This window comes from Toxorhynchites rutilus, chromosome 3, assembly GCF_029784135.1.
Source record: "Toxorhynchites rutilus septentrionalis strain SRP chromosome 3, ASM2978413v1, whole genome shotgun sequence".
NCBI classification, from domain to species: domain Eukaryota; kingdom Metazoa; phylum Arthropoda; class Insecta; order Diptera; family Culicidae; genus Toxorhynchites; species Toxorhynchites rutilus.
In genome coordinates, this window is record NC_073746.1 from 300969277 (window position 1) to 300994199 (window position 24923).

General features: G+C 39.6%; 2 protein-coding genes across 2 annotated transcripts in view; one reads left to right on the forward strand and one right to left on the reverse strand.

Annotated features, from left to right (window-relative positions):
* Positions 1-7457: 7457 nt before the first annotated feature.
* Positions 7458-8198, reverse strand: LOC129774351 (uncharacterized protein K02A2.6-like). The gene has a single exon (XM_055778070.1). The coding sequence runs from the start codon at positions 8196-8198 to the stop codon at positions 7458-7460; it is 741 nt and encodes a 246-aa protein (XP_055634045.1).
* A 12952-nt stretch (positions 8199-21150) lies between these two features.
* LOC129778159 (venom carboxylesterase-6) overlaps positions 21151-24923 on the forward strand; it is a 70823-nt gene continuing 67050 nt past the window's right edge. Inside the window, exon 1 of the mRNA XM_055784891.1 lies at positions 21151-21735. Within this exon, the coding sequence (XP_055640866.1) occupies positions 21496-21735 (240 nt within the window). The 5' untranslated portion in view covers positions 21151-21495. The remainder of the gene's footprint in view (positions 21736-24923) is intronic.

Sequence of the window (24923 nt, forward strand, 5' to 3'; positions counted from 1 at the left end):
TCAGGTCAATCCAATTCAAAAGTCAAAGTTATTCATATTCCAGGTACGCTTTATTCGGCATAGAACCCTACACCCCTACTCTTCATTAGATTAACAAAAATATCATTGAACCTTAGGCTTAATCTCAATATTTAATAAAGTCCTTCAGACGACTTGGCTCAACTCTATTTCTCTTTGATCCTGTTATTACGTTCTCTTCACTAAAATCTGTAACTGACTCTTCCAAGTTCACCGCGTCCTTATTTGCGCTTGATACCGGCACTGGTATTTGTTCATCCTCATGTGATTTTTCACCCAGTTCCTCTGAATCACCTGTACCCTTTAGTAAGACCTTCAAATGCGCAGCACTCCTGTTGAACACCTTCCCAGTTAAACTTGAGCGAATGGTTACATCCATTCCTCTCTTATTCACAACTATGAACTATCCTCTGGAGAAAACTCTGAACTGAGCTTGTTCTCCTTTCTCATCCGCTTTGCCAAAACTACATCTCCGATCTCTATGCTGCTGGGTCTTGCTCTTCGCCGGCTATCAGCATAGTTCTTCCCCTTTTCTTTTTCCACCATATCGCGATCTCTCACTGCCTCATCGGAACCAGTAACAGAAGGGACAGTAGGCAGTTTTGTACGAGTACGGCGACCAAACATCAATTCTGATGGTGCTCTGCCGGTAGTTGAGATTGTTTACTTCTTGGGTTCGGTTGTTGTTTTTTTCTTGTGCATAATCAGTGGTAAAATTTGTGGAAACAAAGTGCTGTTAAAAATTTTTATCGCGGCGATTAGCACCAGTAAAATCATTTATGTGATCGACGCTAAAAGGATAAGTTTTTAATGTGTATTCTATGCTAGTAAACTGTAATCAAATTGCTGGGTTCAGCTGGTATTCAAGTAAATTACAACACTTTTCACTGCAGTAGTGGTAGTGTTTAGAGGAGCTTGAATACCTCACTCTTTGATTGAATTTGCTGCCGATACATAGTGTGTTCTCCTAGTACTTTCGACCAGCACGCGCTTGTGTTATTGTTTTTATTTTCATTTGCCTCGCACGGCCCGGCCGATGGACGGTGCACACGCGGATTCTGTTGAGTGTATTGATATGGGTCTAGTAGATATGTGTAGCCGCTGCTGTGAGAAGATAGAAAATCCGAACACAGAAGCGATAGAGTGCTACCGCAAGTGCCATGAAACAATACACATTGTATGTTTGCCGAGCGCGGTGCGTGAAAATATCGATATATTGAAAAAAATTAAAAATGCAGTTTTCGTATGTGATACATGTCTTCTGCTACATGAAAATGGCTTTGGGAATAATCATTTTGATGATTCCGTAAGTAAAATTTTAAATAATATCAATGAGCTGAAATGTTTAGTTGACTTGGCCAACAACTTTGAGCTCAAAGTTAAAGAAGTAGTAAGATCGGAAATTGGTAATTTATTGAAGAATAGTAATGATATTAACGCAGATGCAGAGGAAACACCTCAGCGATACAATCTGCGTTCAAACTCGAAAAAGCGCCGTCGTGACGAGTCAGCAAATGAGAATAAAAACACAACACCGTTGAGTTTTGCTGCGGTCTTGAAGGATGCAGGGAAAACAACTAATGAAGGAGTATCCAATAAAAGGCCTAGTACGGTGAACAAAACCTTGACCAGGGAGAAAATCCTAATCATAAAACCAAAAACAAAGCAAGAATCAGACTTTACAAGACAAATTTTAAAAGAAAATGTCAATCCCAAGGGATTGAATATAAATGGTCTGCGAAACGGGAAAAACGGCTCTGTTGTTGTCTCTACTTCGGATAAAAACTCGATAGAGTTATTAAAGTTTAATTTTGAGAAAAATTTGGGTCAGGACTATGAGGTTAAAATACCAGAAGCGCTGAAACCGACGATCAAAGTAATTGGATTTAGTGAAGAATTAAATGAAAATGATTTAAAAATGACGTTGATGAAGCAAAACCCTTTGTTACAGAAAAATAAGCATTTTCAAGTTAGGAAAATATATTGTAACAATGAGGTACAATAAATACAATGCGATTATAGAAGTCGATGGGGATACATATAATAAAATGATGGAAACCAAATCGGTATTTTGTGGTTTCGAAAAATGTCGGGTAATCGATGGTTTGATGATTCTGAGATGTTTTAAATGTTGCGAATACGGTCATAAGATTGTCGATTGCAAATCAGAAATTAATGTGTGCCCAAAATGCGGTAAAAATCATCAGTTCAAAGATTGTAACTCTGAAGAAATTCAATGCTCTAATTGTACCAAAATTAATAAGGAACGAAGAATGGACATAGATACTAAACATTTTGCTTGGAGTACCATCTGCCCTATATTCCTTCGTAACTATGAAAGGAAAAAGGAACAGGTAGACTTTTCCATCTAGCCATCCAAGAAAGGAGTGTATCAAGGATATGATATACTTTATCTAAATGTACGCACACATTTCGATGAAATAGAAATATTGATATCCATCAAAAAACCGAAAATACTAATAATGGTTGAAACACATTTGACAGATTTAACCGATCTAAATGAATTTAATGTAACTGGGTATACAATGGTAAACTGTTTGTCGAGGTCTGTGCATACAGGAGGTGTATCTATGTTCATTTCGAACATTTTGAATTTTAAAGAAATATACAATAATACATACAGGGACAATTGGTTTCTAGCTGTAGAAGTCAGAAGTTCTAAAATATCTGGAATCTACGCTGGAATATATCATTCGCCTAGTAGTAGCGATAAAGACTTTCTAGAATTTCTGGAAGATGTGTGGTTACAACACATGCAAAATCATGAACAAAAAAGAATCATCATTACTGGTGACTTTAATATTGACTGGGTCGAACATAGAAAGTCTCATGAATTAAAGGCAATCACCCAAGCTGCTGGATTCAAACAACGAATAAATGATCACACCAGGATAACAAGAACAACTTCGACGACTATTGATTTAGTTTTTACTAATTTTGACGACGGTGTTATCGAGATTCTTCATGACAGCAAAATTTCCGATCATGAAACAATCGGTATGTTATCTAGCTTATCTGATGACTTTTTCAACTTTACCGAAACGAAGAAAAAGTTATATAAGAGTTGGAATAACTATTCGAAACGCAAGTTGGAATCTGTTTTGCAGTGTAAAATAACGCCGATTGGAGAGCTATTTTCTCTTCATGATGCTGCAAAAAATCTTGAAGAAGCACTTTGCTCTTCAATGAAACATATATTGGCGGCTAGGGAATTGGAGATTTCAGCACTAAGACAGGGCACAAACAAGGCCTGGTACAATTCTACATTGGCTTCCATCAAGAGAAGACGAGATCATTATTTATTAATAGCGAAACGTACAAACAGTATTAGAAATTGGATCACGTATAGGGTATGGAGAAACATGTATGTACGTGAACTTAAAAGTTCCAAAAATAAATTAATTCAAAATGAAATCAGCGCAATTCAGCATGATCCAAAGAAACTGTGGAAAAAAATAAAAACTTTATGTAATCCAAGCGGAAATAGAGATATCGACATTGAATTCGACGGTAATAAGGAAAATGACTTCATAACTGCAGAAAAGCTAAACAAATTTTTCACGTCAAGTGTGGAGGAAATCCACAATGGTATTGTATCTTCTACAAATCGACTTAATTTTGCTTTTCCTAGTCTGTCTTCAGAATTGAGATGCTTCAGAACCATCAGCATGGAAACATTGAGGAAGGTATTAATGGATTTAAGAAACTGTTCATGTGTTGATGATATTAATAAAACAGTATTAGTAGATGCATTTGATTTAATCAAAGAGAATCTACTATATATAGTAAATGAGTCAATGCTTCGTGGCGAATGCCCACATAGTTGGAAGAAATCTGTTGTCATACCGATTCCAAAAAATCCAAAATCATCCAAACCAGAAGACCGTAGGCCAGTTAATATGTTACCACTGTACGAAAAGATTCTAGAGATTGTTGTCAAAGATCAATTATTGGAACATATAACGGAAAATGGGATACTTGTAGATGAACAGTTAGGGTTTAGAAAAAATCACTCTTGTGAAACGGCTCTCAATTTGTTGCTCTTGAAGTGGAAACAGGCTATAGAGGCGAAGAAAGTAGTATTGGGTGTTTTTATTGATTTGAAACGGGCTTTTGAAGCAATAGATCGACATAAGTTACTAAACTTGCTTTCCAATTATAATGTAACTGGACCTGTATTGAACTGGTTTGGAAGTTACCTGGAAGGGCGAACACAAATCACTATTTATAGGGACAGTAAATCATCGGCGGTACCAGTGAATCTGGGTGTGCCTCAAGGAAGTGTTCTGGGGCCGCTGCTTTTCTTGCTTTATATCAATGATATCAAACAGGTGTTAAATGGCAGTGACGTAAACTTATTTGCTGACGACACTGTTATTTTCGTTGTAGCTGATACATTGCAAGATTGCTACATAAAGATGAACCATGAACTGCTAAACTTAGACGAATGGTTGAAATAGAAGAAACTCAAGTTAAACATAAACAAAACGAAGTATATGGTAGTATCTACACGAAATCTTGACAATGAAGGTCTTAATATAACTATTGATGGGCAAACGGTGGAAAGAGCATCATCGATCAAATATCTTGGCGTTATTCTTGACGAAACGCTGCACTTCGACGAACATATAAACTATACTATGAAGAAGGCAGCTCAAAAATATGGAGTGCTCTGTAGAATTAATCGATTCTTGACCTTTGAAAGTAAAATCACTATCTATAAGGCACTAATTGCTCCACATTTTGATTATTGTGCATCTGTGCTATTTCTTGCAAATAAGAGGCAAATGCAAAGAATGCAAATTGTGCAAAACAAGGCGATGCGCCTTATATTGAGATGTGATCGACTAACTCCACGAAGATTTATGCTCGAATGCCTGCAATGGATGTCAGTGAGTCAGCGTATTAAGTACTGCACGCTTACGTTCATATATAAGATGACTAACGGTATGACACCGAATTATCTACAAAACACGATAACGTATGGGAGAGATATGCACCGATATAACACAAGACAAGCAAGTGACCTCAGAACCATGAACTTTCGAATGTCTTGTACCCAAAATTCGCTTTTTTACAGAGGATATCGACTTTACAATACATTACCAAATGAAGCAAAGACAGCAACAAATCTTCGAAGGTTCCGTAGTATTTGTAAAGAGTTTTTGAAGCATGATTTGGATTTGTAACCCAGTATAGAATCAATGTTAATCAATGTTAGCATGTAAGATAACGAAGTTATAACGGATATTTGTGTTTCTTAACTTATGACTATGATGATGATGGTATGTTAATTGTTTGCGGAACTTAAGTCGTATTTTTTTTTCTTTAGTCGTACATACAAATTTAATTTTAAACAATAGTTTGAGCCCGCGCGCGTTTACACACATAGAGAAGCATGAGATTGAACATGAACAAATTTTTCTCGAATCAGATAAAAACGTTCCAACGGGTTTAATGTGGAAACCGGATTGAAGCTAGGGATAGCTCAACTGGAATACTCGTAGATTCATCTTTTCAACAGATAACGAGATTTTTCTGTGTTGTGGCAGATCTCATTGCAGATTTCAGGTGGATACGTTTAAACTCCATGTTGAATGTAGGACCTGAAGTATCGGCTGGAATTAGGCTTAGGTTTGCTCAGCTGTCTGGTCTCGAAAACGATTAACAGACCGTTTTCGGTATCCAGTGAAGCAGGAATTCCTTTGTAAATTCAAGGCTAATACTGACATAGGTATTGGGTTCAATTCCTGATCGGTCAAGGATTTTTTTCGGGTTGGAAACTTTCTTGACATGCCTTGGGATAAGTAATGGGCCTGAAGTATCGGCTAGAATTAGGCTTGGGTTTGCTCAGCTGCTTGAAATCGGAAACGATAGCATCATGGCCGGGGATCTCATAAAGCGGGAATTCCCTTGTAAATTCGTGGCTAATACTGACATAGGTATTGGATTCAATTCCCGATCGGTCTAGGGTCTTCCCGGGTTGGAAATTCTCTCGACATGCCATGGAATAAATGTGTCAAAATGATGATTTAAGTAGTTCTTTCGATTAGGAATCTATGCCTGTGATATGACCAGTTCATCTCTTTCTTGTTTTTTTTATTCAATATTTTAACTGGTTAGTTGTATAGTACAATAAATTTTAATATAAATATAATTATCAACAAGAGCTCGTTCAGCTCAAACTTTTGTAAGGGGACCATCATCATGATTTCATATAATGAATTATGTATTATCTTTTGTGTGTGAGTGTGTCCTTTTTTATTACTCATTTTATCTTAAGACTGATGATGATGGTATTAATTGTTTTGTTTTGTTTTTTTTTATTTAAATTCAATTTTTCAATTCAATTTAAAAAAATAAAATAATTGTGAAGTCTGCAATAGTTTGAGCCCGCGCGCGTTGTCAAACATAGAAATACTTGAGATCGAGCATAAGCAAAAGTAGTTTATCGCCAATAAAATAAAAGCATTCCAAGGGGTTGTATGTGGAAATCGGAATGAAGCTAGGGATAGCTCAAACGGAATACTCGTAAATTCATCTTTTCAACAGATAATTATAACGAGATTTTTCTGTGTTGTGGCGGATCTCATTGCAGACTTCAGGTTGATACGTTTATACTCCATGTTGAATGTAGGACCTGAAGTATCGGCTGGAATTAGGCTTAGGTTTGCTCAGCTGTCTGGTCTCGAAAACGATTAACAGACCGTTTTCGGGTATCCAGTGAAGCAGGAATTCCTTTGTAAATTCAAGGCTAATACTGACATAGGTATTGGGTTCAATTCCTGATCGGTCAAGGATTTTTTCGGGTTGGAAACTTTCTTGACATGCCTTGGGATAAGTAATGGGCCTGAAGTATCGGTTAGAATTAGGCTTGGGTTTGCTCAGCTGCTTGAACTCGGAAACGATAGCATCGTGGCCGGGGATTTCATAAAGCGGGAATTCCCTTGTAAATTCGTGGCTAATACTGACATAGGTATTGGGTTCAATTCCCGATCGGTCTAGGGTCTTCCCGGGTTGGAAATTCTCTCGACATGCCATGGAATAAATACGATCAGATAATGGCTTATATTGTTCTTTCGATTAGTAATCTATGTCTGCGAGATAACCAGTCCGTTTTCCTTTCAATTTCAATTTGCATACTGGTTAGTTAATGAAAAATATAAATACCGTAATATAATAATTATCAATAAGATAACTCGTCCCGCTCAAACCTTTGTAGGGGAATGAGGTGGAAAAAAAAAAGTTGAATGTTTGGCCGCATGATACATTAACAAAAAATTCCGAAGCTCCTTCCGCCAATCCTGCCCGAGTTCCTGCGCTATCCTTAGCCGCTTCATTATAGAACGGTTTTGCCGCTCTACTTCGCCATTCATTTGTGGCCAGTAAGGTATCGTACTTTCCAAATGAATGCCGTATTACTCACAAAATGTTCGGAATTCTTCGGACGAAAACTGCGGACCGTTATCTACTCGAAGGGATTCAGGAATTCCGTAACGTGAAAAAATGGTCAACAATTCTCTGATGGTGGAAGCACTTGAAATATCATTCATTTCGACGACCTCTAGGTATCGACTGTAATAATCGACGCATACTAGCAGATGTTCACCTTCAGGAAGAGGTCCCAGAAAATCGATTGCTACTTGTTCCCATGCGCGAGCCGGAAGCTCCTTCCTCATCATTGGTTCCGGAGGATTTGGCGTCGAAATCAACGAGCCTCCGCGACAGGTTTTCACAAATTGTTCTACCTGCGAATCCATCTTCGGCCACCAGACATTCGCGCGCAAGTGTTCTTTCATGATACGGACTCCCGGATGCCCCTCATGAGCGAGCGCCAGCACTCTTTGCTGAAGGCTTTGAGGTACCACAATCCGATCAACCCGCAACAAAACTCCATCCACAAAACAAAACTCAGCGAATATCATCCTATACGGCAACGGCAGTTCGTCAGCTCCACCTAACTCCAAAGCTTCAGCAATTCGGGTCATCAGTTCATCTGTTCTGTTAGCGTCCTGAATTTCCTGCCACTTTTGGGCGACTGCGGGCGCAGCAGAAGAGGTTATTTCACCAACCATCAGTTCTTCAGCTTCATCAAAAGCTTTGGGTACGGATACCGATAAACGTGACAACACATCAGCTATATTCGACGGGCCTGACATGTGGGCAACTTTGTACTGGAAGCTTTGTAAACGCAGCACCCATCTCTCTATGCAAGCGCATGGTCGTGATGATGGCGTGAACAGATACGTCAATGCCTTACAGTCGGTCACCAGATTGAATTCTCTACCGATCAGGTAAATTTGAAAACGTTCCACGCTCCACACCAATGCTAACGCTTCTTTTTCGGTGTGGCAGTATCGGTGAGTGCTTTCGATGCGTAGCAGATTACACGAGATTCTCCCTTGTTATCAGTTTGAATGAGTACCGCTCCCAGTGCAAAAGGACTAGCGTCAGCCACAACCGTTGTTTCGTCTTGAGTATTGTAGAAGCCGAGGCACTTGGCATTAGCTATACAGTTTTTTATCTTGTTGAATGCGAGCTCTTCTACTTCACCCCAATGAAACCTGATGTTCTTCTGCGTCAGTTTCCTCAATGACTCATCGATTTCAGCTAAATTGGGAATGAACTTTCCCATATAATTGGCTAGGCCAAGAAAACTCACTCTCACTCTCGTTAGATGGCCGACGAAAAGACATCACAGCATCCCTCTTCATGACGACGGTTGTATACAGTTGCTATTGATCTTGTAACCCAAGAAATCAAATTCTGTAACCCGCAGCTTACATTTATCCCAATTCAGGACAATTCCTCTCTCCTTGAATCTTTCAATAACCTAGAACAAAGGATTTATAAAAAAAACACTTTTGTATAACGAAACTCAAAAGCATTTATTGATCGTGCATTTCAAACAGTACACTTCATACCCTATTCAGTCGGCGATTGTGTTCCTCCAAAGTACTTCCTTCGATGCCCACATCATCAAGGTACCAATAACAGCCCTCGCAATCCGCCAAAATTTAATCCATTGTTCTTTGGAATACCTCCGGCGCCGAAACAAGACCGAATGGAAGACGTTTAAATCGGTAAAGCCCGCGATGCGTAATGAAGGTTGTAATATTCTTCGATTCTTCATCAAGCTCTAATAAAAAGAACGCATCCTTCACGTCAAGTACAATCCAAATCTTGCCGTTTCCGATCTTAGCCAGAATGTACTGGCATAGGGTGTCGCTCACGTACAACCGCCTGATTTACACGTCGCAAATCCACGCAAAGGCGGATCTTTCCATGCGCTTTATTGGCGATTACCAATGGTGAAACCCACGAAGCCGGTCCTTTTTTATTCTCAACTAGCTAACCCGGCAAACTTCGTCCCGCCCATTTACTTGATTAATTCTCGAGTAATGCAGAAATTTGTGTTTTATTTGTATGGCAGCCACCCCTAAGAGAGGGGGGAGGGGTATCTAACCACCATAGAAACATTCATTGCACCCTAAAGTTTCCATATGCCTAATTTGGTTTAATTTGCTTGATTAATTCTCGGGTAATACAAAAATTTGTGTTTCATTTGTACGGCAGCCCCCTCTAAGAGAGGGGGAAGGAGTATCTTAAAACCATAGAAACATTTATTGCATCCTAAAACCTCCACATGCCAAATTTAGTTTCATTTGCTTGATTAATTCTCGAGTAATGCAGAAATTTGTGTTTCATTTGTATGGCAGCCCCCCTTTGAGTGGAGGAAGGACTGTCTAATCATCATAGAAACATTTATTGTACCCTAAAACTTTCACATGCCAACTTTGGTTTCGTTTTATTGATTAATTTCCGAGTAATGCAAAAAATTGTGTTTCATTTGTATGGCAGCCCCCTCTAAGAGAGGGGGAAGGAATATCTTATCACCATAGAAACATTTATTGCATCCCAGAACCTCCACATGCCAAATTTGGTTTCATTTGCTTGATTAATTCTCGAGTAATGCAGAAATTTGTGTTTCATTTGTATGGCAGCCCCCCCTTTGAGTGGGGGAAGGACTGTCTAACCATCATAGAAACATTTATTGCACCCTAAAACTTTCACATGCCAACTTTGGTTTCGTTTGCTTGGTTAATTTCCGAGTAATGCAGAAATTTGTGTTTCATTTGTATGGCAGACCCCCCCCCCCCCCCTTAGAAAGGGGGGAGGGGTCTCAAAATATCACGAAAACCTTCTCCGGCCCCAAAAACCCCTACATACCAATTTTCATGTCGATCGGTTCAGTAGTTTCCGAGTCTATAAGAACAGACAGACATCACTCCACTTTTTATATATATAGATTATATCCCTAGCCAGTAATTCATCCAGTTTCTCGTTAACTGCACTTTCAAGAGCAATGGAAATTCTGCGTAACGGCTGAAAAATCGGCGTAATTTCTGGGTTCATCTGGATGTGAACTTGAACGTCCGATATCTTCGAAAAAGGTTTGATTACGACTTTTCCATCTTCAGCAACATGATCGACTTCCAACCCAACTTTCAAGATTTTAAGTTGCTTAGAAGTACCGTCTCGTAGTAAATTCCGCTGACCGTTCATTGTAACAATAAATTCCGCATTAGTCGAGCGTGTGCCCACTTCCACAATTGCTTCAAACGTACCAATTATTTCCAAGGGGTTTTCACTCCCATACGCCATTAGGATCTTCTTGCTTCCTTTTTCACATTTCTTAACCCGCACTTGCTTTTGTTTCAGTTCGTCCCAGGTTTTCGCCGTAATAAGATTTACATCTGATTCTGAATCAACAAATACCTCTGCCGTGACTCCTCCGATGGTACATTGAAACACGTTGGTCTCATTCCCTGTATGAAAAGTATAATAAACTTTGCTCACTTGATCATCCGCCTCAGACTTGTGATCGGGCCGACTGTCATCGATATTCTGTACAGCTTGCACCTTCCTGGCTGATGTCGAAGTCTGATGCATACCGGGACGCTTCCGGCAAACTTTTTCAAAATGTCCGATAGCTTGACATCTGCGGCAAGTTTTTCCTTTTGCAGGACATGTTGGAGCTTGCGATGTGTGTCCATAAAAACCGCACGCATAACACAGAACTCTCATTTCGTCATTGTCGACTCTGCTTGGTTTGGCGAAGAACCCATCGATGACGCGATCCTGCTTCCGCTCAGCTTTGGTTGTTTTCTGAACTTTGCACACTTCGATCTGGTTGCGATCTCTTGCTTCAGTAACATTCATCTCCTTCTACTGGAAACGAACGCTCTCCAGGGATGCTCCCAGCGCCTCGATGTCAGAAAATGATTGGTCTTTCTCGAGAATTTTGCGTCGCTGTTCTTGTGATGTACATCCTTCAACAATGACGTCTATAAGCATCATCTCCTCAATACTGCTCCTGACCTCCGAAGAGTATTTCTCCAGTCCACACTCCATTAACTGTTGCCGTAGTCGGAGAACATAATGGGCGAAGCGTTCATTTGGCGATTGCCGCATGTTCCGCAGCTTATGACGTTCCAGTACATCCTGTTTACGTGGCTTGAAGTATTGCTCCAGACGGTCGATTGCTACATCATACCAAGGCTTCTGTAGCACCACCAGTGGAAAATCCTCGGTTCCCTCCAAACTTTTAAACACTCTCTGGAGTTGTGGTCCGCCAAAATGTAGCATCTTGGCTCGCATGAGTTTCTGATCGGTGATTTGATATGACTCGAAGTAATATTCTAACGATCCTTTCCATTCTTGCCACTCTTTGGCTAACTTCCCGCTCTCAATCTGTTCACAACGGAACATCGGAATCGGACGGCTCTCATCAATCTGAAACCATAAACAGTATTTTATTCTTCTTTTTATTATCTAATTTATTATCTTGCTTTTCTATTTATTTATTTATTTATTTATTTTCAACCGAGTTCAAATAACTTCCTATTGTGCCTCATTTGAGATTTTTTTTTTTGCACGGTCACTTCAGATAAGATGAAACCTGTGGCAATGTTGGGTGTGAAACTTGACATTCTCGACCTTTGAGCGCAGTAAGAAGGGAATATACCAACTACACTAGGTCTCCACCCAAAAAAAAAATCTCAATTTGATTCACAATAGATCTAGAACAGAACACATTCATTCTTCCAGTCAAATGTTTTATATATATTCACAATAGTTCTAGCCTAATGGTTACATACAAGGTACTAGTCGTATTTCATGAACTCACGTTCTAGGAGCATCAATTCATCGCAGGCCTCCCACTAAATTTTCTTGCTAGACCCTCACACACACAACAGGTTCTGAAATATTCAACGGCCCATCTAGCCACGGTGATCATTCTAGGCCCTCACACACTAAAATGTCATGTTTACACCGGGCCCCCTAGCCACGGTAATCATTCTAGGCCCTCACACACTAGAATGTCATGTTTACACCTGGCCCCCTAGCCACGGTCATCATTCTAGGCCCTCACACACTAGAATGCCATGTTTACACCGGGCCCCCTAGCCACGGTAATCATTCTAGGCCCTCACACACTACAATTTCATATTTACACCGGGCCCCCTAGCCACGGTAATCATTCTAGGCCCTCACACACTAGAATGTCATGTTTACACCGGGCCCCCTAGCCACGGTAATCATTCTAGGCTCTCACACACTAGAATCTCAAATTTGCACCGGGCCCCCTAGCCACGGTCATCATTCTAGGCCCTCACACACTAGAATGTCATATCTACACCGGGCCCCCTGGCACCGGTCATCTTTCTAGGCAACTCTAGAATATTTAAATTACACCGGGTCCTCTACCTCGGTAATCATTCGGTAAACCCTCACACGCTAGAACCTTTTCAACAATATCACATTTGCCGGAGTCTAACTTTTCAGCTTTATTTAAGACATTATAATTCAAAGCTCTCTTCAAAACATTGATTCGATTATATTAAAACTCTGATTATCCGTGAACTTGTCACTCAATTTCGAGCCTCTACTGTATAGCTTGTGACTTCAGACTTCTACTTCACATAAATGGGTTGTCACTAGTCGCCGGTTGGAGGCGTGAATGTCGCTTCATGAAAATTATTATGTGTTTTCTTTGCCGTTCTGTTTCATTTCACCTAACCTAAAACTCGAATTTCTTCAATCGAACGCGGCCATTTTATTCATATGGCACACGATACAAACAAACACGTCATTTTGAAAAAAAATGAGAAATACCTTTAATCCTCGTCGCCAGGTGTAATTACTTCGCCTACTTTTCTGGCTTACTGTTCGTCCGGGTCTCAAACGTCGTTTTTAGCTTCTTGAATTCCTCGTTAAATCCACTTCTTTCACTCAATCGATATACGCGTCCTTCCGCTCTCGAACGTTCACACTTATCTGTCTTCCTACAATCAAGGATCTTCTATCCTCAGGTTAATCCAATTCAAAAGCCAAAGTTATTCATATTCCAGGTACGCTTTATTCGGCATAGAACCCTACACTATGGGCTCCGCAAATCCTTGAGGTCCAACAAACTCCGACCCCGTACGAAGTGTACCATGTACAAATCCCTAATTCGACCGGTTGTTCTCTATGGGCACGAAGCATGGACGATGCTTGAAGAGGACTCACAAGCGCTTGGAGTTTTCGAACACCGAGTGTTCAGAACAATATACGGTGGTGTACAGGAAAGCGGAGTATGGAGAAGGAGAATGAACCACGAACTGGCTCAACTCTACGGCGAACCCAGCATTCAGAAAGTCGCCAAGGCTGGACGAGTGCGATGCGCAGGACATGTTGCAAGTTAGCCGGACAGCAGCCCTGCAAAGATGGTGTTCGCATCGAATCCGGTAGAAACAAGAAGGAGAGGAGCCCAACGAGTGAGATGGTTGGACCAGGTGGAGCAGGACTTGGCAAGAATCGGTGCAGCCGGGAGTTGGAGAACTGCAGCCATGGACCGGGTTTATTGGAGAAGAGTAGTGAATCAGATCTAATTTCAATGGGATGTAGAGTCATAGTAAATAAATAAATAAAAATATCGAATGAAAGTGTCTTATTCCGAATAAAAATTTCGTTGGAACTCGAACCGTATTTACTGGAACTAATAAAAATGACGATGCGAAATAATGTGCAGTATACTAGCAGATGTTATCAGTTGTAGGCGCTGGATGAAAGACTAATGTGCCCTAATATGCCTCTAACAATTCCACTTTTTTTTAAAGACGGTCTGGGAAAACCCAGTTTGGAGAAATAAAATGAATGAAACTATCAATTGAAAGCAGTGATCGTCATTTCACATGTGAAACTGAAAGCTTCATAAAGCCCATTCAAATGATACTGAATAGGACAATTTCAATCGTCAAGTGAAAGTGTCGGCTTTCAAATTCAAAGGAAATTAAAGAATCGATGTTTCAGTATGCGTAGTGAATACACATAATCGAAATTGAAATTGACTAAAGAGAAAGGAAGAAGTAAAAAAAGCATTTTCATCTTTTAGTTTCGCAATTTTCATGCACATAAATAACCAAGTATTTTGTAAACTCTTTTTCAATCACTTTATTCTAGTTCACTTCATTTAGCTGTGTGAACACGTTGTAATGTCTATCGTCAAGCTCCAACGTATTTCAGAACGCGAATGAACTTGCAACATAAGGGCAAGCTTGTTATACAGTAAAATATCAGGAGCATGTTTGTAAATGAATTTGAGGATGGCTATCTTCGTGTTAAATCGCGTATATGTTTAAAATACAGGGAAATTACCTGAAGGACTTGTACGCTCAAACACATTACCTTGCGCGAACCTGTTCATGTTTTTTTTTTTACTTATCGAATTTTTCATCTTGTACTTTTTGTACTTATTTCTTTTCATCTTACGCATGCTCATTATTTTATGGATTTTTTAAAATGTACAGCAATAATACGTTCTACTGAAATATTAGTTATTCTTATAACAGGGTGGTTAACGTACTACAACTTATGCAGCATTTTGAATATTTTAAATAAGAACTTGTTTTACATTATAGGGGTCGATTTTCAGACCTCGTCGACCCAAAATCAATTTTCGTTTATGTCGATCCCTGGGAAATCAAAATAGACCCCAGAGGGTCGATATCGACCACTTTGAAAAACCCTGATCTAAACTTAAGTCAGTTCTTTGAACACTCTGATAATAATCTCACAAAGCTGATTTTTTTTAAGTAGGATTATCTACGACCTCACTATTTCGTTCATTACTCTCTTCATAGAAATATCGCTTTTTTTTTGCTTCATCAATTCCATTCAATTTATTTCCTTAAATATCTGTTTCTCGATTTGATCATTTAACATTGCGATTCCAGTTCTCATAGGTCAATCCATACAGAGGTTTAAACACTTTGAAGTTTTCGGAAATTTCGTTTCTCACGATTGTCTCGAATACAGTGATCATAACAGATTTCTGCTTTCGCAGTGTATAAAAATCATCAGAAGCGAAGAATTATATATTTGACGGAAAGTTATTGTGCGGAAACACCACTCGAAACAAGCTACAATTAGGTATCATCATCCAATGACATCGTCTTCTAAGGTATTTTTAAAATATTTTTTGTTCTTATGGAATTGATCACTGGTAAGGCACTGAAAAAACATTCGAGGAAAAAGTCAACTCTGTGATAAATGTGAAAAAATCTAGAGAAAATAAAGCGAAAAGCTTTTAGTTATAATCTGAAGCGCACTTCTGGGTTTATACTTTTCTTAGAATCAGGTAATGCAAAATAGCTAAATGTCATCCGTAAAACCGGCTAAGCGTAGCTGCATACAGGAGATTGACTGGACGGACACACAGGTTGCACACTGTTAATTGGAGATAATCCCAAATGCGATGTTCGTGCTACACTGAATGACATTTCCGGTGCACACAGATGCTTCTTTATTTTCTCTCTGTTTCATGTCACACTTCGCCGCACAAGTTGAGGGTCACACTATTTACTAATATTAAATTTGGGCAAGTATTTGGATAACATTTGCATTACTAATATCAAACTACGTTCCACCAGCAAAAAAAAAGGGGAAACTCCGGGGAACAAATTTAGGAGAGCAAGGCTGGGATCATCCAAGACATACCCAATCCTTGACAAAAAAAACATTGACTATGTGCTATGAAATGCCTTGGAGATGAGGGGTTCTTAAGGTAAAGGTTTGTTGATTTTAAATAGACAATGAAACGACAAAAATCGACATTGGATTAACATCTGAGTTTTTCCAAAAATCACCTTCTCCAATAAATCATTATTCATTCAAGTTATACAAGCTATCACTGAAAACATGAACATTCTCTTTCGCGTAGGATGCAAGCGTATAGTTTATCAATTGTTTCACTCGTTTTTTTTCGCAACATGCTATAATCAGGGTCATTTTCTCAATTTATTGCAGCAATGTTGTAAGGGCTGTGTGAAAGGAAGTTGTCTCCAACTAGTGAACGATTTCCAGAACTTCGTGAACATGTGGAATGACCCAATCATCTCATCTATGTTTCATCGTGTTGTTTGACTGTGTTTTACAATGTACAAGTAGTTTACAGGATAATCTATCAATTATTTTGTGTTGTATGTCCCTAGAGGCCCTTTGTGCTGAAAACCTCGCTTCATTAACGATTCACGATATACAATTGTGAAAAATATCATCCACAAGTATGACAACGAGTTCTCTTGGAATGATTTGCCTAGATTCGGTAGAAAACCTCGTTCCAGTCAGCCCATGTCGGATCGTACAGTAGTGACTTACATCAAACGACACCGATTGGTATCAATGCGTGATTTGGTCGAGAAGTTTAAAACCAGCATTGGAATGATTCGAAAAATTAAGGCCAGGAACTTCTTGAAGACATACAAAAAGCGGAAAGTGCCTAAGAAAACCACAGAACAACAATCTCGTACCCAAAACTGTAAAACTGTAACTGTAAAACTGCAACCAGTGCATTCTGATGGATGACGAAACATACGTCAAACAGGATTCAAGAACGCTTCCAGCTTCTACACGAAATCGGCGGAGGAAGAGGTGGACGATGCTGAATGCACGATTGCGCTGGGAAAATTTGGAGAGAAGGTTCTAATATGGCAAGCTATTTGTACTCGTGGTCTGTGGTCTCTTACTTTCTTCACGAAAGGTACAATCATTTTAATTTTATTTTTATTTACGAATAGATGTTGCAAAAGACTTTCGATACAGTCCTTAGCACCAAAGCACAATTTGAATATATCCGTATCACTGTGGAAACAACCGTAGTTGCCATCAGGCATCATTCTATCCAAGGTAAGAACTGGCAAAAAAGCGACTTAATATTCCACCGTTGCGGCAGATTCTCAGCTTATGGTTTGCTATCATGCTGAACGGGCATGCGAAGTTGTTAGCTTCAGATTGCATTCTCAAAATATGAACAATGAATACTGCACTATACTGGTTATGCATTGTCGTGCGAAAGCAAAGCAGGAGAACAATGTGATGTTAATTATTAGCTTTCGAGTTGACTTCAATTGTAGGCTCGGTCCAGCCAGCGAGCCGACTTGAGAGAATTCCTGATGAACACCATTTTTGAAGGACAGATGTCTGGTTTTCAGGCAACATGGCCTGCTAACCGTAACTCTCCTGCTTTGACCACTTTTTGGATATTGGGTTCACCGGTGAATTGAGTGAGTTCGCGGTTTATCCTTCGCCTCCATATGTCATCCTCCTGCACTCCGCCGAAGATGTTTCATAACGCACGTCATTCAAAGACCCCTCACTGGTCCTCCTAGAGCATTGCCCACGTCTCATGTCCGTAGAGGACAATCGGTCTTATGAGCGTTTTGTACAATTTCGGCGTTCGCTTTATGCTTCATGTACAAATTTCAGGCAAATTTATTTTGTCTCCTTCAAAATATTATCCATCTGAAGCAACTCCTCGGTCGACTGAAATCTATTTCCACGCGGTGGCAATTTCAACTTGGGGAACAAAAAAAAGTCGCACGGAGCCATATCAGGTAAATACGGTGCTTGCTCGATGGTATTCACTTGATATTTGGTCAAATAATTCAGTACAAATCGGGCTCGGTGCGATGGCGCGTTATCATCATGCAAAATCCATAAATGGTCGGCCCACATTTCCGGCCGTTTGCGACGTACAGGCATACACTAATGATCGGATGGCACTAAAACCTGACATATGTGTACCTTAAGGTCGTACCAACATAAGAAAAAAATAAATCGGTTCCCGCATGCATGGTACGTTTAAATAAAAAATTCCCGATACTTTCTGATCATAGGGTATGTCGATCACCCTCATGCAACATTACCCCGTACGTCAGTATAAATGTATACTCTTTGGGATTTCAAGCTATATACTTTTTGAAACAAGGCATTGCACAATTATAAAATATCAAGCCTTGTTTAAACGAAAATCCGGCTTTTTAACCGGTCTTTGCTCCCACGTGTTTTCCGTCTGAAACGAGCAAAACTGTCCATCAGTATAGAACCGCAGTACGGCGAACGTAATCCACGTATTTTTGCCTTCAGTTCTCAATCGATGAAAAATTTCTCTCTTCATTGTTGGAAAATTTCTCTCTTCATTTCTACTTGGATCCAATTTAGGAAACTTGTTCCAAGCCCACGGTCTAGAAAAATCACTCATTTCGGGGAGAGAGTGGTCGAGATTTCGTTACTCAATGTTACTCAATACAGGGGGTAGGGGGCGGGGTTGCCGTGATCGTAACGTAACAAAATTTTTATTTCTAAATAAATCCAATAAATCAGCAGTTTGAGCAGTTAGCTTCGATTCTGAGACCGAAAGAGGTGTGTTTCCTGAGCCAAAACGATAAAGTACGTGTTGTAGTGTAGTCAGTAGACCAGTTCGGCTGAAAAGTTCATAAGGTTGACGTCTAGATGGCGCCTATTTCTAGAATCTACTTGACGATTGGTTCGTGAGTTACATGATTGAGAGTGAAGCAACTTTTGTCATTGTGAAAAAATGGAAAAATCACAAATTAATGAAAACGATGGCAAAATTGCATGAATTGGGCTTCGAATTGCTTCCGCATCCACCGTATTCTCCAGATCTGACCCCCAGTGACTATTTCCTGTTCGTATACCTGAACAGAATGATCGCTGGCAAGAAATGTAAGACCGATGATGAAGTGATTACCGAAACTGAGGACTATTTTGGAAAAACCTAAAGAGTACTATGAAAATGGTATCGAAAAGTTACAAGATCGCTATAATCGCTGTATCGCCCTCGAAGGCAATTATGTTGAATAATAAAATTGAATTTTGCGAAAAAAAATAGTTTTACTGCGTTACCTTATAAACTTTTCAGCCGAACTGTTATCTGTCCTAACTAGGCTCTTACACTCAAACTAGCGTTGGCACATTCCATCTTTGGCAGAAATGATGCCATTTAGTGTGCTGGAGAGTCAAATGCGCAAATAATGAGCTGTTTTAAAAGCTTAAAAATGGTTTGTATGTATGCGTGCAGACACCTCCTTCTGTTTTCTTTTCTCATTTCATTTGGGATTGTGCCAAAAAAAATCCATACGACCTCAATGGGGATCGAACCGAGGTCGAGGCAAATACGTGATAATATTGCACCTGATTATAAAATGAAGTTGGGAAGTGTTTTCTAAGAGTAAAAAAGGAACGCATGAAGGAGAACAATATCTATCTCGGTCTGGGCCGTGTATGTGGCAAAGCATGCGGAAAGCTCATTTGTCTTTTGTTTCGCTTGCTCGTATTAACCTTATATTGCTGTACCATGTATATTATACAAATGCTTACCAGTATTTGTGAGTCATGACTTTTTCTGTTATGTTATGTCTCATTTAATGTCATAAATCGGAATGACAAAACATGAGCTAAAAATCAATTCTGGGTGTACCTATAAGAACCAAATCAATTTTGCAGTGTGGTGTAATATTGTATTACTGTATTACTATAGAAGTATCAGTGCTTGACATCGTATTGAATTTTTTTCTTCTGTGTATAATTCCGAGGTGACATTTGATCTAGAAGAATGAGAGGTCTGCTCTATACATACAAACATCTTAACACTCTTAAAAAGGTGTTTTTTTTGTGTACTTGTAACACGGGAAAAGGCATCAAAGGATACTTTTTCGACTGTCCACTCATCATGGTTTCTATGAATAAAGCATAAATTCTCTCGAAAAATTATCGAGCGCCTACTCAAAGTCCCAATAATAAATTTCGGGGAGGAAACTATGGGTCGAGTGAATAATAAATGAAATATACTGAGAAATAATTTTCTGAAGTATTTTGATTAAATTGGTGATAATTTCCCGGTTGCGATACGCTGATCGATCAAGCCCTTTTTATCTATGTTTACTATGTATACCGTAGTGTAAGGTTATTCGATCAGTTTCGGTTGCCCTTTGTAGCAGCCAAAATCAACTTTCAACATGGAGCTGAAAACGTTACCCCAATACACCAGACATTTTTGCGGCAAAGGCACTAATGATGCTGCGGATCGTCCTTCGAATCGTCTTTCTGCCCTCCTCTCACCGCTTAATCTTATGCAATAACTGTACATATTACTATACACTTTTTTGCCGTAAATCGAAGAAATGGAACAACAGATCCCGATAATATAACAGCGATTAAATCAGCAATTCATGATTACGGATTTACCCAAAAATCATTCAATTGAAACCCTCAGCAATAAAAAAAAATTAAAGTTTATTTTGGTCATCACAGATTGAACGACCGGAGATAATCGATGGATGAGAAGCATTTCTATCACAGCTGGATGATTTGCGGAATTATTTACGGAAAGTTCAATGGCTCTTTTCCACCCGAGCGCATATGTCGGTAACCGGTGAGCTTCCACCGCCTGAATAATCGGAAGCGCTGAGCCATCAGACACGCCATACCACCCTGCGCGCCGTGGTGACCTTGTATCATGGCCTGCATTTATATCTGGAGAAATCGAAAGTCGCGAAAAAAAAAACACCGGGGACAAAAATACGAACGCTGCAACCTGTCAGTGGAACAGAAAATCCTCCCGCGATATTAGCATATTCTGATTCCGTCGACCTGACCGGACTCCGCGATGAGAGGAGACAACCGCTGGCCGTAAAATGGGGGGAAACGCGAGAATCTTGTATAAAACTAAGATGCTGATCGCGCACAAAGCTCAGTCCAGCCCGCGAGGTTGTCTAATCGTTTCGCGTGAGGGGTGTGTTTTTTTAAGATACTAATGTGGCGACTCGATCGCCGCGGTTGTTTATAATTTCCTATTACTTAGAAGTGGAAAACCCAAATTAAGCTCGTGTAATAATTTGGATTGGTGTTTATGAGTTTCGTTCCACGCAAGATACCGGTCTGCGTTACATAATTTCTTCAGGCGAAAGCCGTGTTTAAGTAGAGCTTAGCCACGAGCTGGAACTGGTTTCTTGTTTTGATCGTTGCTGGATTTCTGGAATTTGTGTGCACCTTGAGCCGTTCTCGAGCAGAAGAAGATTGATTTGTTTTGATGTCATCAGTTGGTTGTGGATGCGAAAGATGACAAAGTTTGGCAAAGTTTCACTGGAATCCGGCTGGTTGTGTCTGGTTTTACTGCTGGCCAGTGGTGATGTTTTTGTGCGGGGAAGGACATCTGATAAGCTGAGAGTTACCCTGCCACATGGAGGAAGTCTGGTCGGCCGTTACCTGCATTCTTTCGGTGGACGAGGAATACTGGCGTTTTTGGGTATTCCCTACGCTCAACCCCCGGTTGGCGAATTGAGATTCAAGGTAGGATTAGATATCAATGATGGTGAATTACAATGCTTAAACTGGAACTCTTTCTGAGAGTAAATGAATATAACTTGTTCTGATTCGTTCGTTCATGAGCGATATATCATAGTTGATAAAACATTTACTAAGAGTTCGTTTCATCATCAACTGAGTTGAGGTTGAGTTTTATTACCATTTGATCTTGCTATTCCTGAGATTTGTACTCGTTCATGTATACAACTGATTCTAGTGCGATTACAAAATAACGACAACGTTCGCTGTATTTCAGCACATCGGAATTTATCAGAACAACCATTTTTATGACATCAATGAAAATTCCAGTTCACCTGTTATGGCTCGATATGCCTCAATCTTTTCAATCCAAATGTGGTTTTGGTTGGTTTGCTTCAATTGCAAAGTTTTCTGTTTGGTATATACTTGTTTTATGTCTTGCATTATTGTTTAATCGAATTGAAACAGCCATTACATACACCATTACCTGTTACTAATCCCTCGATATTCCTCGTTGATAATTTGTACACCTTCTACTCCGATAAATTCAGCGGATAAATAGTATGGTGTATAAAGACTTTGAAGAGTGCGTTCTTTAACTTGGTATCGCATGGTTATGTAAAAAATCATGGCTGAGAGTCGGGATCTATGTAAAATATGTATATATTTGATTAACTTTCTAGAATTATCAATAAATGCCTGAGTTTTAATTCTCAGGTACATTTTCTCCAGCTAAATGTATTTCAGAGGCTTGAGAACAACTTGTTAAACATTTTCAAATATTATGGTTTCAGGAAATTGTCCAAAATACTCCTTTGCCTTCGTGTTTCTGCTGATAACTGACACACTTTCGGATGCCTAAACCTAAATTAGCGTTGGCAGGAAAAATGCTTTTTCTTGTGTTACAGGATCAAATGCACAAATAGAAGAACCTTTTTTTAAGGTTGTTAAGCTTTTGTATGTATGGAGCATACTTCTCATTTTCTTACACTGAATGTTAGTTTGGAATTGCACAAAATAAATCAAAAATATCGCATTGCATTCAAACATTTTGGTTTTTTTTTCTGCTACACCCTGTATGTGCTACAAATATTGAAAAAAAGTAGAAAGGTCTATGCCTAGAGGCATGGACGAAAACGTTATGTTACAACACTGTTTGTAACACTATGAGGACATTTTGAAATTCATCAGCTATGGAGATCGACTCATGGTTGAATGAAGATCGATTCATCCATACAACTGCTCTGCTCTGCAAGAAGCATCGGGTTGTTGTGCTATTTTTAACCCAACAATGATCATTTCAACTGTTTCCGCTGTCCGGTCTGCTGAACAATGGAAGAACAGAAAAAATACTCATACACCAAAATGGCTACTACTGTGTAATTTACCATGGTGTAATAATGTAATGAAAAAATATTCTTACGCCTAAATGGCTATTACTGTGTAATTTACGATTTATAGCAACCAAAAATATGTAACATGTAGGCGATTAAAATCCGGCTCTGCTACAGCTTAAATGCTAATGAGCCTAAATGAATAAACAAATGGGATAAATAAAAAAAAATCTAAATGATGGCCCAAGAAATACTGTTTGTTGTAAGAGTTGTAGTGTTAGAAAAAATCCGTTAATCATTGATACTTTTTATTAGGTCGTAGAGAAAGCTCTTGCGGTTTTTAACCATTATCTTTAAACAAACATAACTCCGATTAGAATAAACTTATTAATCGGAAAAAGAACCATTACAATCAACACATTTCTGCCAACGAGAAATGAGTTTATTTCTGCCGCTTAGATAGAAGTCCGTCTCTTTGGAGGCCACGAAAGCGTTGAAGGCGTTTTCTTTCTTGGTTTTTGAAATCTTTCTCGTGGAGGAAGTTGTCGAGATGCTTGAAAAAGCGATAGTCGGAGGTTGAGAGGTCCGGTGAGTATGCTGGATGAGGCAGAGTCCCATAGCCCAGTTCGTTCGACTTCCGCAAGGTCGGTTGTGCGATGTGCGGCCGGGCGTTGTCGTGGAGAAGGATTGCTCGCTTCATATTGACCAATCTCGGGCACATACGTCGGAGCTTCTGGTGCATTTCGTCAATTTGTTGTACTTCTCCGCCGTAATCGTTTCGCCCGGATTCAGAAAGCTGTGATGGATCACCCGGGTACAGACCACCAAACAGGCACCATAAACTTCTTTTGGTGAAGTGCTGTCTTCGGAAAGTGTTGTGCAGCTTGATCGCGGTCCAACAGTGTTTGGATTTCGATAAATATCGAGTGATACACAATGTGTCATGCAAGTAACCTCTCACGAACACGTAACCGTATATGAGTGGATCATTCAGATACTTGTATGAATGACAGTAATCACTGGTGTTACACTAAATGAATAAACCAAGAGAGGAACGAACACTGTTGATTGCATATTAGAACTGTACCAAACATCGCACACCATTTTCGAAGCCTGCATACAAGTTTGAACTGCATATATCGTCCCGTTCTACTATAGCGAAAACCACTACACAGACAATTGCAGAGCGAGGAGTGATACAAAAAAATGGCTAAAACGAGAGAGCTTTTTTTTCCAAATATATATTTTTATCAAGGCTCATATGGCGTTAGCCTCACGGGGCCGGGAGTTCAATACTTTGACAATTTTTCTTATTATCTATGTTAGTAATATGTAACCGATTACTCGCGGTTGGCTCGAGGTTAGTATTACAAGTGTTTTAGTAATTGGGATGTTGCTGTCTCCAATGCTCTGTACGTGTGCCCGACACGGGATACTTCCTATTGGGATGCAGCTGACCATTAATCAGCAACGCCCCCTAGTCTGTACCTCATATCTAGCGTGGTGCGTCTTTTTCGACTCGAGGAATCCAGGATAGAATGGTCGAGAGATGGAATGCAAAAAGCACACAACAAAAAGAGAGTTTTTGTTTCTCACTGGAGCGGTGTTGCTAGTAAAATAATGCGGTCTATATGAATATATATATTTCAAGGGATAGCAGCGTTAAATATGAAAAATATAATCTGACTACCCTTCCCTTAGCCTCTATCGAGCTAAATAATCATATAGTTTGCACTCTCTGAGACTTAAGGATCAGGATCTGCTACATTAGTTGAATATGAATCATTCGCTTTGCGTAGTCCGTATGATCCTGCTGTTTCATGATGCATGGAGAGGTTCGATATGTATATGTAAGAGGCA